This window comes from Phocoena phocoena, chromosome 5, assembly GCF_963924675.1.
Source record: "Phocoena phocoena chromosome 5, mPhoPho1.1, whole genome shotgun sequence".
In the NCBI taxonomy this organism is placed as follows: domain Eukaryota; kingdom Metazoa; phylum Chordata; class Mammalia; order Artiodactyla; family Phocoenidae; genus Phocoena; species Phocoena phocoena.
In genome coordinates this window covers 105,678,918-105,695,655 of record NC_089223.1, presented here as the reverse complement: position 1 = coordinate 105,695,655, position 16,738 = coordinate 105,678,918, and the positions used below count along the sequence as shown (strand labels likewise).

Below are 16,738 nucleotides of genomic sequence, written 5' to 3'. Positions count from 1 at the left end.
TCATAATAGCCAAAAAGTGGAAATAACCTAAATGTTCATCAACTGATGAATGGACAAATAAAATGTGGCATATCCATACAATGTAATATTATTTGGCAATAAAAGGAATTAAGTTCTGAAACACACTGCAACATGGATGGAACTTGAAAACATTGTGTTAAGTGAAAGAAGACACTCACAAAGAACTACATGTTGTATAATTCTGTTTATGCCACATGTCCAGTATAAGCATATATGTAGAGACAGAAAGTAGATTGGTGGTTGTCTGGGACTGGGGAGGTTAGGGGGAAATGTGGAGTCACTGCTAGTGGTACAGAGTTTCTTTTGGGGGTGATGACAATATTCTAAAAATTGATTGTGGTGATGGGTTTCACAACTCTCACGAATATACAAAAACCATTGAGTTGTACATTTTAAATGGGTGGAGTGTATGGTATGTGAATTATATCTCAATAAAGTTGTTACCAAAAAAATAGGAGGCTGATTACACACTATTGTACAACTATGCAGTGGACTAATATACAGCTGTAAAATAAATGAGGAAGCTCTCTATGTACTGACATGGATGTTAAAAGCAAGTTGCAGAATGTACTATAGTTTGCTAGTTTGTGTAGGAAATAAAAATATATATTTGCATTTACTTTTAATGGCACAAAGAAACTCTAAGTATATAAAAATGAACTAATATCAGTTGGGATGAGAGCAGGAGTTGGAGGGGTTTGGACACAGAATGAGTAGGGGACTGCTTACTTATTTTTAAATAGTTCTTCCTTTTGAGCCAAGTAAATGTAGCACCTCTTTATTCAACTTAATTTAATTCAGATGATAAGTTAAAAGTTAATTAAATATACAATAAAAAGTAAAGTAGGGACAATTAATTTTCCTCCAAATGTCCATTAAATATCACACGAGCTGAATGATAAGTAATACACTTGAAATGAAGGGCCAAGAAACGAAGCTGATTTTTTTTTTAATTAATTAATTTATTTATTTTTGGCTGTGCTGAGTCTTCATTTCTGTGCAAGGGCTTTCTCTAGTTGTGGCAAGCGGGGGCCCCTCTTCATAGCGGTGCGCGGGCCTCTCACTGTCACGGCCTCTCTTGCTGCGGAGCACAGGCTCCAGACGCGCAGGCTCAGTAGTTGTGGCTCACGGGCCCAGTTGCTCCGCGGCATGTGGGATCCTCCCGGACCGGGGCACGAACCCGGGTTCCCTGCATCGGCAGGCGGACTCTCAACCACTGCGCCACCAGGGAAGCCCACGAAGCTGATTTTTTAAAAATTGATATTAGGTTGTAAATATCTTTCTTCCTCTTCAGAAAATAATTATAAGGACTTCCCTGGTGGTCCGGTGTAAAGAATCTGCTTTACAATGCAGGGGATGTGGGTTCAATCCCTGGTCAGGGAACTAAAATCCCACATGCTGCAGGGCAACTAAGCCCACGCGCCACAGCTACTGAGCTCTGCGTGCTTCAGCGAGAGAGCCCACGTGCCACGAACTACAGAGCCCACGTGCCACAACTACAGAAGAGAAAACCCGCGTGCCACAAGCTAGAGAGAAGCCCACGCACCACAACAAAGAGCCCGCGCGCTGCAGCAAAAGATCCTATATGCCTCAGAGAAGATCCCGTGTGCTGCAACTAAGACCCAAGGCAGCCAAAAAATAAATAAATCAATCTTTAAAAAAAAGAAAATAGTTCTAAAATCATACCCTAATGGAAAGCTAAGATACATACATATATTTATACATATATATATATATATATATATTTTTTTTTTTTTTTCCACACACACGTCAGGCTTCTCTTCTTTGAAGGAAAACAAAAGCAAAACAAAGACTGGTTTGACTGATATCCTATTTCTGTCATTACGGTGAGATGGTCTTATTTTTGGATCCATGTCTCAGTCATGGTTAACATTTAAAAACGGTTGAATGGGAAGAGAATACAAAATATAAGTTGATAAGCTTCAACATAGCATCAGGCAGATGGAGCTACATTGGTTCCATCAATGAGGGGAGCAAAGCGGAAAGATGTTTGGTGTTTGAAAAGGACTTTCCAAAAAGAGCTCCAAGGGTATAAGTCACAGCAAACCAGCACTAGGAAAATTGATTTTACCGTCCTGTTCAGAAGAGCGATAAGGAGCAGAATATTCTCTGACTGGCGTCAGCTAAAATAGAAGCCACACCATACACTACACTCAGGCACGCTATGAGCAGGCTGCTTTGCATGCTGTGCTTTCTGACAGATTCCGTAGGCCAAGGTAGCCAAGTGCTGATGCTGTGCTTACCGGCACCACCGTGGAATAAACCCTCTGGGCCACAAGCATCAGGTCCCTGAGGAGGGTGATGAAACTGCACAGGCAGTTCAACAGAATCTTCCGCGCGGCCCGGTTGAACACCTGGAGCTCTTCCACAAGCTGGGCATTGAGGGCCTCATATTCCCTTTTGGCCAAGTCTGACTCATCCGCCACCACCCGCTGCAGGTAGCTGTTGTAGTCCAGCAGTTTGTCATAGCGTTTCTGGATTAGCTTCTGGGGCCCTGGGAATAGGGACCGCAGGGCTGACAGGGGCGTCAGGACAAGCTTCTGCAAATGAGCTGCCTGCCAAAAGAGTGAAACAATCCCATCACAGAAGGAGGAACACCCAATACCATGTCTGGAGTTGTTATCAGTAGGCTTACCTCCTCCCTGCAGCAGCACAGAGGAAGGCAGGAAAGTATCTAGACAAGTTGAAAGAGCATGGGATCATTTTTTTTGTCTAGCTAAACCTGTTCAAGGACTTAAAACAGCAACTCTAGACTCTAACGTTGAACCTGAAGAGTGAACAGGAAGAAGAATACAAAAGTTGAAACCTGCACACCCAAACTACGCTCCACCCTTCTCTCTACAGCCATTGGTTTTGTCAGTGGGGTCACCTCCCACAATACTTGCGCCTTCCCCTTCTTTCTAATCCCAGAGCCAACTGGAGCTTCTCCAGAACATGGGCTAGGGGGTAATCTCCACCTTTGACTACCAAGACTGCATAATTTATTCACATATCATTCCCTTTCTTTGCTACTAATAAAAGGAAGACAATTGGTCTTAGGAGAGGTTGTATCTTACTCCTCCCACATCTACCCCAATTCCCTGGCTACCCTGGTGGCTGATTTTGGTAGTGGAATCCTATCCCCTATACAGATAGTCCCCCCTTATTACAGGTATTTTGTTCCTGTTATAGAAATGACCAGAGAGTTATTGCTTCCTCTTTAAAGACTTTGAAGGATTAAGCTGATGCTGATTCTGTGTCCTAAATTGTTATATTTTTAGGTCTGAGTCATTGAAAATGAACATTGTATTAATGCCTAACTCCATGCCAGCAACTGAGAACCCTAGATTTAATTTCTTCTATTTCTCTTTCCTCCCCTCTATTCTGAAGTACACTAGTATCCTATGTTTGCTGACTGCCCAAATTTATCACATATGCTTGGGTGTCATGATTATGTTATGGCAATTTGGAAGTAGTTTTCTCTTTTGTACCCTGAAAGATGTTCTAGGGAATCCACATCTGAGCAGCAGCTTGTATTAATTAAGTGACCTCTAGTAAGTTTGTCTGAACTCATGGGAAATCTAGAAGAGGAGGGAGACCGATCTCTTACTGGCACAAGCTATCGCCAACACAGATTAAATTTGATGTCTAGCTTATAAAATAATCATTATATACCTGCAGACTATTTAATGAGCCCTTCAACTAAGCGAAGAATCTATTTACTGTTCTGGGATAAATTACTGTGTTTGTGACATACTTGAATTCTACAGGTAATCTAATTACAAAATTACAATATAATTACAATATATAAGTCCTATGACCCACAGACATGAACCAGTTCATCTGTACCTGGGAATTATGGTTGGAATGAATAAGAATCAGATTTTATTCTAATATTCTGTGCTATACAAAATATGTAGATAGGTACCTCTCATGATTAGATAAAAACAATTGCTCTGCCTTTAGGTAGATTCGAGCTCTTAATATTTGACTTTTAAAAAGAGTTCAGGGGCTTCCCTGGTGGCGCAGTGGTTGAGAGTCCCCCTGCCGATGCAGGGGATACGGGTTCGTGCCCTGGTCCGAGAAGATCCCACTTGCCGCAGAGCAGCTGGGCCCGTGAGCCATGGCCGCTGACCCTGCGCGTCCGGAGCCTGTGCTCCGCAGCGGGAGAGGCCACAACAGTGAGAGGCCCGAGTACCGCAAAAAAAAAAAGTTCAATATACCTTACCATAAAAAGGTACTTCTATATTGAGCTTTCTGACAATTATTTTAATTGAGCATACTTTATCATCCTGTGATTTTATGCAAGGTAGGGAAGGACACCTTCTTTTTCATTCTGTCAAGTTCTGGGTCATGCTTGATGAAGGAGAAGTTATATACCATGCTCTTCCTGGTGTTCAATAAATAGTTATTACCTTAACTAATGTCAGCATTAAGCTAGAGAGCAAAGCCTTAAGGACTTTTCTAAAATGTGCTTACTGTAATTAAGCCCAGAAAACATATAAAGAACTAGGCACACTTCTTCTATTTAACATGTTGTAGAGACTGACTTTCTCCTTTCTCTCTCTCTCTCTCTCCCTTCCTCTCTCTCATCCATCTAATCTACCATGTTAGTTCAGATGTAATCGTGACTTTCCATTCCCCAGTGCCAGGAAAGCTAGGTGCTTCTGGGTATTTTTCTACTGGAGTTGGTACTGTGGCAGTATCCCTTCCCAGGATTCGGAAATATGAGATGGGGGACGTTACTGGGATTTAGAGCCTGGTAGGAAAGCTAAACATCCTCGAACACAAGGGTAACTCAATGAAGATTTGTCTGACCCCAAATGCCAATAATACCATTGCAAAAATGCCAGTTTCAAGGCTCTTCAAGATGATGGAGTCTATTATATTTTTTATATAATCCTTGAAATACTACTATGAAATAATAATACCTGCGGAACACAAGATACTAAATTAATTTTAGTATTACTCACTGGTTTGCCACCCAAATACTTTCTTGGCTCAAGCATTTTTTTTTTTACATCTTTATTGGAGTATAATTGCTTTACAATGGTGTGTTAGTTTCTGCTTTATAACAAAGTGAATCAGTTATACATATACATATGTTCTCATATCTCTTCCCTCTTGCGTCTCCCTCCCTCCCACACTCCCTATCCCCCCGCTCTAGGTGGTCACAAAGCACCGACCTGATCTCCCTGTGCTATGAGGCTGCTTCCCACTAGCTATCTATTTTACGTTTGGTAGTGTATATATGTCTATGTCACTCTCTCACTTTGTCACAGCTTACCCTTCCCCCTCCCCATATCCTCAAGTCCATTCTCTAGTAGGTCTGTGTCTTTATTCCTGTCCTACCCCTAGGTTCTTCATGACAGTTTTTCTTCCTTAGATTCCATATATATGTGTTAACACATGGCATTTGTCTTTCTCTTTCTGACTTACTTCACTCTGTATGACAGATTCTAGGTCCATCTACCTACTACAAATAGCTCAATTTCGTTTCTTTTTATGGCTGAGTAATATTCCATTGTATATATGTGCCACATCTTCTTTATCCATTCATCTGATGATGGACACTTAGGTTGTTTCCATCTCCGGGCTATTGTAAGTAGAGCTGCAATGAACATTTTGGTACCTGACTCTTTTTGAATTATGGTTTTATCAGGGTATATGCCCAGTAGTGGGATTGCTGGGTCATATGGTAGTTATATTTGTAGTTTTATAAGGAACCTCCATACTGTTCTCCATAGTGGCTCTACCAATTCACATTCCCACCAGCAGTGAAAGAGTGCTCCCTTTTCTCCACACCCTCTCCAGGAATTATTGTTTCTAGATTTTTTGATGAAGGCCATTCTGACCAGTGTGAGATGATATCTCATTGTAGTTTTGATATGCATTTCTCTAATGATTAATGATGTTGAGTATCCTTTCATATGTTTGTTGGCACTCTGTATATCTTCTTTGGAGAAATTTCTATTTAGGTCTTCTGCCCATTTTTGGATTGGGTTGTTTGTTTTTTTGTTACTGAGCTGCATGAGCTGCTTGTAAATTTTGGAGATTAATCCTTTGTCAGTTGCTTCATCTGCAAATATTTTATCCCATTCTGAGGGTTGTCTTTTGGTCTTCTTTATGGTTTCCTTTGCTGTGCAAAAGCTTTGCAGTTTCATTAGGTCCCATTTGTTTATTTTTGTTTTTAATTCCATTTCTCTAAGAGGTGGGTCAAAAAGGATCTTGCTGTGATTTATGTCATAGAGTGTTCTGCCTGTGTTTTCCTCTATGAGTTTGATCGTTTCTGGCCCTACATTTAGGTCTTTAATCCATTTTGAGCTCACTTTTGTGTATGGTGTTAGGGAGTGTTCTAATCTCATTCTTTTACATATACCTGTCCAGTTTTCCCAGGACCACTTACTGAAGAGGCTGTCCTTTCTCCATTGTACATTCCTTCCTCCTTTATCAAAGATAAGGTGACCATATGTGCGTGGGCTTTCTATCCTGTTCCATTGATCTATCTTTCTGTTTTTGTGCCAGTACCATACTGTCTTGATTACTGTAGCTTTGTAGTATAGTCTGAAGTCAGGGAGCCTGATTCCTCCAGCTCCGTTTTTCGTTCTCAAGATTGTTTTGACTATTCGGGGTCCTTTGTGCTTCCATACAAATTGTGAAAATTTTTGTTCCAGTTCTGTGAAAAATGCCAGTGGTAGTTTGACAGGGATTGCATTGAATCTGTAGATTGCTTTGGGTAGTAGAGTCATTTTCACAATGTTGATACTTCCAATCCAAGAACATGGTATATCTCTCCATCTATTTGTATCATCTTTAATTTCTTTCATCAGTGTCTTATAATTTTCTGCATAGAGGTCTTTTGTCTCCTAGGTATTTTATTCTTTTTGTTGCAATGGTAAATGGGAGTGTTTTCTTGATTTCACTTTCAGATTTTTCATCATTAGTGTATAGGAATGCCAGAGATTTCTGTGCATTAATTTTGTATCCTGCTACTTTACCAAATTCATTGATTAGCTCTAGTAGTTTTCTAGTAGCATCTTTAGGATCCTGTATGTATAGTATCATGTCATCTGCAAACAGTGACAGCTTTACTTCTTCTTATCCGATTTGGATTCTTCTATTTCCTTTTCTTCTCTGATTGCTGTGGCTACAACTTCCAAAACTATGTTGAATAAGAGTGGTGAGAGTGGGCAACCTTGTCTTGTTCCTGATCTTAGTGGAAATGCTTTCAGTTTTTCACCATTGAGGACGATGTTGGCTGTGGGTTTGTCATATATGGCCTTTATTATGCTGAGGAAAGTTCCCTCTATGCCTACTTTCTGCAGGGTTTTTTTATCACAAATGGGTGTTGAATTTTGTCGAAAGCTTTCTCTGCATCTATTGAGATGACCATATGGTTTTCCTCCTTCAATTTGTTAATATGGTGTATCACATTGATTGCTTTGTGTATATTGAAGAATCCTTGCATTCCTGAAATAAACCCCACTTGATCATGGTGTATAATCCTCTTAATGTGCTGTTGGATTCTGTTTGCTAGTATTTTGTTGTGGAGTTTTGCATCTGTGTTCATCAGTGATATTGGCCTGTAATTTTCTTTCTTTGTGACATCTTTTTCTGGTTTTGGTATCAGGGTGATGGTGGCCTCGTAGAATGAGTTTCGGAGTGTTACTCCCTCTGCTATATTTTGGAAGAGTTTGAGAAGGATAGGTGTTAGCTCTTCTCTAAATGTTTGATAGAATTCGCCTGTGAAGCCATCTGGTTCTGGGCTTTTTTTGTTGGAAGATTTTTAATCACAGTTTCAATTTCATTACTTGTGATTGGTCTGTTCATATTTTCTGTTTCTTCCTGATTCAGTCTTGGCACGTTGTGCATTTCTAAGAATTTGTCCATTTCTTCCAGGTTGTTCATTTTATTGGCATAGAGTTGCTTGTAGTAATCTCTCATGATCTTTTGTGTTTCTGCAGTGTCAGTTGTTACTTCTCCTTTTTCATTTCTAATTCTATGGATTTGAGTCTTCTCCCTTTTTTTCTTGATGAGTCTGGTTAATGGTTTATCAATTTTGTTTATCTTCTCAAAGAACCAGCTTTTAGTTTTATTGATCTTTGCTATCTCTTCCTTCATTTCTTTTTCATTTATTTCTGATCTGATCTTTATGATTTCTTTCCTTCTGCTAACTTTAGGGTTTTTTTTTTTTCTTCTTTCTCTAATTGCTTTAGGTGCAAGGTTAGGTTGTTTATTCAAGGTGTTTCCTGTTTCTTAAGGTAGGATTGTATTGCTATAAACTTCCCTCTTACAACTGCTTTTGCTGCATCCCATAGGTTTTGGGTTGTCGTGTCTCCATTGTCATTTGTTTCTAGGTATTTTTTTGATTTCCTCTTTGATTTCTTCAGTGATCACTTCGTTATTAAGTAGTGTATTGTTTAGCCTCCATGTGTTTGTATGTTTTACAGATCTTTTCCTGTACTTGATATCTAGTCTCATAACATTGTGTTCGGAAAAGATACTTGATACAATTTCAATTTTCTTAAATTTACCAAGGCTTCATTTGTGACCAAAGGTATGATCTATCCTGGAGAATGTTCCATGAGTACTTGAGAAAAATGTGTATTCTGTTGTCTTTGGATGGAATGTTCTATAAATATCAATTAAGTCCATCTTCTTTAATGTATCATTTAAAGCTTGTGTTTCCTTATTTATTTTCATTTTGGAAAATCTGTCCATTGGTGAAAATGGGGTGTTAAAGTCCCCTACTATGAATGTGTTACTGTCGATTTCCCCTTTTATGGCTGTTCGTATTTGCCTTATGTATTGAGGTGCTCCTATGTTGGGTGCATAAATATTTACAATTGTTATATTTTCTTCTTGGATCGATCCCATGATCATTATGTCATGTCCTTCTTTGTCTCTTCTAATAGTCTTTATTTTAAAGTCTATTTTGTCTGATATGAGAATTGCTACCCCAGCTTTCTTTTGGTTTCCATTTGCATGGAATATCTTTTCCCATCCCCTCACTTTCAGTCTGTATGTATCTCTAGGTCTGAAGTGGGTCTCTTGTAGACAGCATATATATGGGTCTTGTTTTTGTATCCATTCAGCCAGTCTGTGTCTTTTGGTGGGAGCATTTAATCCTTTTACATTTAAGGTAATTATCGATATGTATGTTCCTATTACCATTTTCTGAATTGTTTTGGGTTTGTTATTGTAAGTCTTTTCTTTCTCTTGTGTTTCTTGCCTAGAGAAGATCCTTTAGCATTTGTTGTAAAGCTGGTTTGGTGGTGCTAAACTCTCTCAGCTTTTGCTTGTCTGTAAAGGTTTTAATTTCTCCATCAAATCTGAATTAGATCCTTGCTGGGTAGAGTAATCTTGGTTGTACATTTTTCTCCTTCATCATTTTAAATATGTCTTGCCACTCCCTTCTGGCTTGCAGAGTTTCTGCTGAAAGATCAGCTGCTAACCTTATGGGGATTCCCTTGTGTGTTATTTGTCGTTTTTCCCTTGCTGCTTTTAATATGTTTTCTTTGTATTTAATTTTTGACAGTTTGATTAATATGTGTCTCAGCATGTTTCTCCTTGGATTTATCCTGTATGGGACTCTCTGTGCTTCCTGGACTTGATTAACTATTTCCTTTCCCATATTAGGGAAGTTTTCAAAATAATCTCTTCAAATATTTTCTCAGTCCCTTTTTTTTTGTCTTCTTCTTCTGGAAACCCTATAATTCGTATGTTGGTTCATTTAATGTTGTCCCAGATGTCTCTGAGGCTGTCCTCAGTTCTTTTCATTCTTTTTTCTTTATTCTGCTTTGCAGTAGTTATTTCCACTCTTTTATCTTCCAGGTCACTTATCTGTTCTTCTGCCTCTGTTATTCTGCTATTGACCCCTTCTAGAGTATTTTTAATTTCATTTATTGTGTTGTTCATCATTGCTTTTTTCATCTTTAGTTCTTCTAGGTCCTTGTTAAATGTTTCTTGCTTTTTCTGTGTTCTATTTCCAAGATTTTGGATCACCTTTACTGTCATTATTCTGAATTCTTTTTCAGGGAGACTGCCTATTTCCTCTTCATTTGTTAGGTCTGGTGGGTTTTTATCTTGCTCCTTCATTTGCTGTGTGTTTTTCTGTCTTCTCATTTTGCTTACGTTACTGTGTTTGGGGTCTCCTTTTTGCACACTGCAGGTTTGTAGTTGCCGTTGTTTTTGGTGTCTGTTCCCAGTGGCTAAAGTTGGTTCAGTGGGCTGTGTAGGCTCCCTGGTGGAGAGGACTAGTGCCTGTGTTCTGGTGGATGAGGCTGGATCTTGTCTTTCTGGTGGGCAGGTCCACGTCTGGTGGTGTGTTTTTGGGTGTCTGTGGACTTATTATTATTTTAGGCAGTCTGTCTGCTAATGGGTGGGGTTGTGTTCCTGTCTTGCTAGTTGTTGGGCATAGGGTGCCCCACACTGTAGCTTGCTGATTGCTGAGTGAATTTGGGTGTTGGTGTTGAGATGGTGATCTCTGGGAGATTTTTGCCGTTTGATATTACGTGGAGCTGGGAGGTCTCTTGTGGACCAGTGTCCTGAAGTTGGCTTTCCCACCTCAGAGGCACAGCACTGACTCCTGCCTGCAGCACCAAGAGCCTTTCATCCACACGGCTTCTCAATTTGGGATGATTTGTTTTCTATTCAGGTATTCCACAGATTCAGGGTACATCAAGTTGATTGTGGAGATTTAATCCGCTGCTCCTGAGGCTGCTGGGAGAGATTTCCCTTTCTGTTCTTTGTTTGCACAGTTCCCAGGGCTCAGCTTTGGATTTGAACCTATGTTTCTTCATCTCCCTTGAAAGTCTTGTTTTCTTTTTCCATGGAGAGTGGCCCTTTCTCACATCCTTGTATGTGCAGAATTTTATCTACTGAACAAAAGGAACAGCTCATCCAGAGATCCAGGCAACTTCTGGGAAATAAGACTGCTGTAAATTCCCTCTTTCGGGCATGTCTATTTGTGTGTTAAGAACTTTCAGACTTTGAGCATTTTTTCCCCCTGGTCTGGGTTCTGAAACTGGCCGGAGTTGGAATGCAACCCAAGCATGTTTTTAATGATTCCCAATGTATGTTTTATGATTCTGTATATTTTACAGAACTCTTAGAAAACAAATATTTTACCACAGAACAGAAGATATATGACTCAAATAAAGCACTTTCTGAATAGGAAGGCCTTAATTTCCAGTGAATAATAAGTTAATAAAAGTCACATCCTCAGAAAGTATCTTTGGTCCTCATGTAAAAACTCTAGGCATTTCCAGAGACTCCTCTAAGAAAATCACATCTTTCTAACTTAATAAATCCCTGATACACCACATGCAGACTTAAACTAAATATTGAATTTAAAAGCTGCACAGACACTGACTACCCTAGAAACAGAGTCTGCAGCCCTCTTAAAATTTGATTATAGTAAAAGCCTCACTAATCCACTTCAAAATATTTAATGATAAAAAAATCTCCTGTTTAAATCTACTAATTTTAACATTAGTATTTGCTTTAGTGCATGTTTTATTTTTAACTTCAAAAAAGTAAATGAAAAGCAGCTTTTCTCTTAACCCTACTATTTCATTTGCATTCATCTGCGGGTATAAATAACTTACAAAGTCATCAGAGGGATTTGGGGCATTATTTGGAGCCTCTGAATAGCCCCTCTCATCCTCATCTTTGTTGTGTGAAATCTCTCGGAGCTCCATTACACTCTGCAGAGCTAAAGGCATGGCATCCTGAAACCCAAGAACAAAGTTACCAAAGGGCAAAGTTCTGAAGTCAGTACAATTAAATGTATCCTAAAAGTGTACTTCATCAACATAACTATTACCACTTAGAGAAAAAGAAAAAAAGGAAGGAAAAAATTTTATGCACACTTTGTACAATCAGGTTACCTATAACAATCTATTTCCTTATTTTTCCCCCATGTCACTTTCTCATACTGCTCCGTAGGTATGACACCCTCTTTTTTTTTTTTAACATCTTTATTGGAGTATAATTGCTTTACAGTGGTGTGTTATTTTCTGCTGTATAACAAAGTGAATCAGCTATATGTATACATATATCGCCATATCCCCTCCCGCTTGCGTCTCCTTCCCACCCTCCCTATCCCACCCCTCTAGGTGTTCACAAAACACAGAGCTGATCTCGCCGTGTGATGCAGCTGCTTCCCACTTGCTATCTATTTCACATTTGGTAGTGTATATATGTAAATGATACCCTGTTACTTCCTCCCAGCTTACCCTTCCCCCTCCCCGTGTCCTCAAGTCTATTCTCTACGTCTGCATCTTTATTCCTGTCCTGTCCCTTGACACCCTCTTTTATTACGTGAAGTCCATCTTAAATTCCCTCTTTGGCCATTCTTCATCATTCAATTCTCCCAGATCTCTTATTTTAAAAATCACTCTTGTTTTATGTCTTTAGTTTTCCTTAGTGAATTTAATCTTCTCTTTAAGAGAACATGCTCGTACTTTTTCTGAATCAATTAGTGGAAATGGAAGACTTTTCTGTAGATATTCCCAAGAGGCACTGACTTCTTGAAAAGTATATCAAGGACAGGGTTCTCACTGCCCTCTGGATGTTATAGCTATGTTTTTGTTTTCCTTTCACAGAAGGCAGTGCTTTAAGAAGAGATTAGCAAACCTGACTGCAAAATCAGGCTTTGCATCAGTTAATGAATAAGAAAAGAATGTGGCTTGTTGGTTATGTGACATAGAACCTTGTCTCCAAATCACTATGCCTGTCAACTTAATCTTCTGTTGGTGTGATAGTCTATCAAAGAATGGAAATATCTTCCAAAACAGACATCCAGAAGAAAAACTGGAAAATAGAAAGGAACAATTTTTTAACTAACTTACATGTAATTCTACTAACTTTCTATGTCTCATAGTCATGACCATTGTCAGGATGTTGTTAAAACACTATGTCCCCTTTATGAGATCCATCAGAAGAAACTCCTGACTGGTCTTTCTACTGAATATAATTATACTGTACTCCAGCTGGTTTGTCTAAGTCAGTGATTCTCAACAAGGGCAGGAAAACCTAGGAGACTGGAAATTTGTGGAGGTGTTTTTGTCTTCTACTCTGATTGTGTGGGGATATTTGCATACTGTGTTCATAATATTTTGTTAGAACATGTTTTCCTTTATATTGATTGTCTTTTATGTATACCTACCTACCCAAGGTTAAATTATCTATGAATTTCATTCAGAACTGTAAAGGGGGCATTACAAAACACTGGTTATAAAATAAATAGAGGTGTTTGGTTTGTCTTAGAATTGTGTGATCATATACCCCTTTTTGGGTTGGCTGCTAGGTAGCCTACAGCTAAATTTAAGATGCACATGTGGGTTTTTGTGGGTTTTAGGGCATTTATATTATGTACTTTTTACTTTTTAACTCCTCTAATTTTATGTTATGTCTCCTTTTGATTTTCTTTTTTCCTTCAGTGCTACTCTTAAATTTGTAAATATGTGTTTCAGGTACTGGAAAGAGATATGTTAGTATAATCAAACAAATCACATTTCTGCCTTGTCTGGCATTTTGCGTTAATTAACTCATCTCTTTTATAGAGAAAACATGCTGGTGGTCCAGCTCTACGTGGCAACCATATGAACAAATGTCCCACCATATGGCAATTTGGATTGGGGGAAGGATGGAAGAGGTAAGGGAAAAAAGAGCAAAACCCAAGTCCTTATATTAGCTTCCTTCACCAGCAGCTTGCAGCCTCCCAAATTTGATACAATAAGCGTCATCATATAAATGATGAACAGTCACATTTACTCTTCATAATAGCCAGAGACATCAAGACCTTTCTGTGGAAACATTGAAAACAGTTTTGTCTTACCCACCTGTACGTGTTGAAGACAGAATGAAATGTTCTTCACACAGTGCCTCACAGTCTTTTCTAAAGATCTAAATAGTTTTTCTTCTCTATTAAAGGTATTGTCTTTCACCTAAAATATAGATGAAATTATTTATTTTTATAACTCAAAGGAATCTGGTATTTAAAAATATTACAAACCATATTGGCCCAGCACATTACAAAAAACTCCTTGTTGAGATGAAAACTTTTCATGCTACGCTCTTTTATTTTAACGTCTTTATTGGAGTATAATTGCTTTACAATGGTGTGCTAAGTTTCTGCTTTATAACAAAGTGAATCAGCTATACATATACATATATCCCCATATCTCCTCCCTCTTGAGTCTCCCTCCCCCTCCCTATCCCACCCGTCTAGGTGGTCACAAAGCACCCAGCTGATCTCCCTGTGCTCTGCAGCAGCTTCCCACTAGCTACCTATTTTACATTTGGTAGTGTATATATGTCCATGCCACTCTCTCACTTCATCCCCGCTTCCCCTTCCCCCTCCCCGTGTCCTCAAGTCCATTCTCTACATCTTACGCTAACTGTCTTAACACAGAACTTTCTGTGTCCAGCACGTGGCACAACTGATGTTCAAATAGTGTAACAAAACCGTATGGTGCCGCTTAATTTGCTGTTCAGTTTTCACATTGCTTCACCTGTGTCACGGTAGCTGTGGAATGTAAAATTTTTCTCTGCAGTTTTTAATAGCATGTATTATGTGTGTACTCAAATGACCCTGCATTTGTGGCTCTATAAAATAATAAAATTAAAAATTAAAATAAAAATTTGATCGATTGATTAGAATTTATTGTTTTGCTGATATGACTCATCCCAATTTATTTCACAGTTGTTATTTAGAAAATATTCTTAGGGTCTTGGCTAAAGAAATATGATAATTCTTTAGCAGCTCAAATTTGAAAGATGATGAAAAATCTTAACAAAAACTGTTCTTCTGTTAGGAAAACTCTGCAGAGTTAAGATGGTGATCACATGTGTTCAGTTATTTTTTTGTTATCTTACATGTATACCTACTAGCATTCAGAAAAATATGCTTTTTTATATGCTTGTGGCAATTTCTAGGAAGACACATTATTCTATCAACGATGAGAAGTATTTCTTGGTGTTCAAAAAGGCTACAAGATATCAGAACCAGCTTTGTGTTGGCAAAATCTGTGTGAACACACACCTGTTTTGTGGAATATGTTGTGTATTCTTCAGTTTGGTACTGGCTAATAACCGTAGCTGTTCTCAGTTCCTACATTTGTTAATTTAAGGTGGTTGACCTTAGAACTGAATGCATAGAAAATGGTGACATTTTATTTTAGTAGTTTAAAACCTCTTAATATTATTTATCTAGAAAGCTTTTCATTAAATAGGCAGCATAGTTCTTTGTAATCCACACAAAATTCATCACCCTCTGCCTTAGCATCTCCATGCTCTGACCCAGTTTGAGGCGAGGCATATAGCAGTATGCTGGGCAGAGTTTTTAAAAAGCACTTTTCAAGGACCAGCTATTTTACTTTGTATACCTTGGCCGAGGACCCTCATGATGCTAAAGTAAGAGGTTCAAGGATTACACGATGAAAAATACTGCCTAGTTCTACTTCTTTATTGCCAAGCCTTCTCTTGTTGCTTTATTTTGTTGGAATATGCTGCTGTCCCTTTTCTGCCCTGCAAAATCCTGTTTATTTTTTTTAAGGACTTGCTCAACTGTCACCCCTGCTACAAGTCCTTCCTCTAGTTCCTATTCTTTCCACTCCATAAAAACTAATTGTACCCTCCTATGTGCTCTTACAACACTAATGATTTAAGTAATTTTCTCCACTGATGGACTGCAAACATTGGAGATGAAGTCTTTTTTTCTTAATATAATAATCACTAACATTTATTAAACACTAACTATGTTCTGGACACTTGTGCTAAAGCCTGTCTTCCACTTTCTCATTTTAATTCTTATACAACCCTGTGGGTTAGATGCTATGATAAATCCCATTTTAGAGATAAAGAAACAGAAGTTCCAGGAGATGTGGCAGAGATTGTGAACATTCCTGTTATTGACCTTCTACCAATGGCACCTGCACCTCTAGTTTAAGATGGACGCGGCTGCCCTGCTAGAGACAACACTTTCCAGACTCCCTTGCAGCTGGCTCTGCCTTTGTAACTGGGTTTGGGCAAATAAGTTGTGAGTGAAAGTGATATGTTTCATTTCTGAATCTTGGCCTTAGAACATTTCCCTTGGGACTTTGAATGAAGACATGGCAGTGGACCCAGCTTCAGTGAGGCAGATGAAGACCATATATTTAGGGAACATCGCAGTGCAAAACTGGGGAAAACTGGGTTCCTGAAAGATCCTGAGCAGCACAGCCCATCTGCACTATTTTAAGAGAGAGAAATAAATGACTATCTGACTTAAGCTGCTATGTTTTGGAATCTCTTTGTGACAGAAGCATGGCCTTTACCCTAACTAATACAGAAAGTTAAAGAAACTTACCCATGTTAATAGTTAGGTCCAGGATTCCAACCCAAACCATCTGAATTTAGAAACCTCTCTGCATTTGCAATCTCTAACAGTGTCGAGTAAGAGTTCAATACATGTGTGATGAATGGAATAGAATCTTCCTCTTGGGTAATAGTTTTTATACCCTAACTCCACCAAATATTTCACTTGAGCTGCTGACAAGTGCAAAAATTGACTGATTTGAGATTTATCTTTTCTACAGTCCAGCCTATGCTGCTGATTTTCTGATTAACAGTGAAATGCTTCATTGCTGACAGGACATCCTCTCGAAAGATTAAGGGGAAAAATCTAATTAATATCCCTTCAGGCTACTTTAACTACAATTCACTTTTAGTT

At 38.7% G+C, this 16,738-nt stretch overlaps 1 protein-coding gene across 1 annotated transcript in view; it reads right to left on the bottom strand.

Annotated features, from left to right (window-relative positions):
• Positions 1–16,738, bottom strand: part of ARHGEF38 (Rho guanine nucleotide exchange factor 38) — a 153,668-nt gene that overhangs the window by 13,824 nt on the left and 123,106 nt on the right. The window contains exons 8-10 of the mRNA XM_065878263.1: positions 13,869–13,973; positions 11,631–11,753; positions 2,286–2,597 (exon numbers count right to left, since the gene is read on the bottom strand). Of these exons, the coding sequence (XP_065734335.1) occupies positions 2,286–2,597; positions 11,631–11,753; positions 13,869–13,973 (540 nt within the window). The remainder of the gene's footprint in view (positions 1–2,285; positions 2,598–11,630; positions 11,754–13,868; positions 13,974–16,738) is intronic.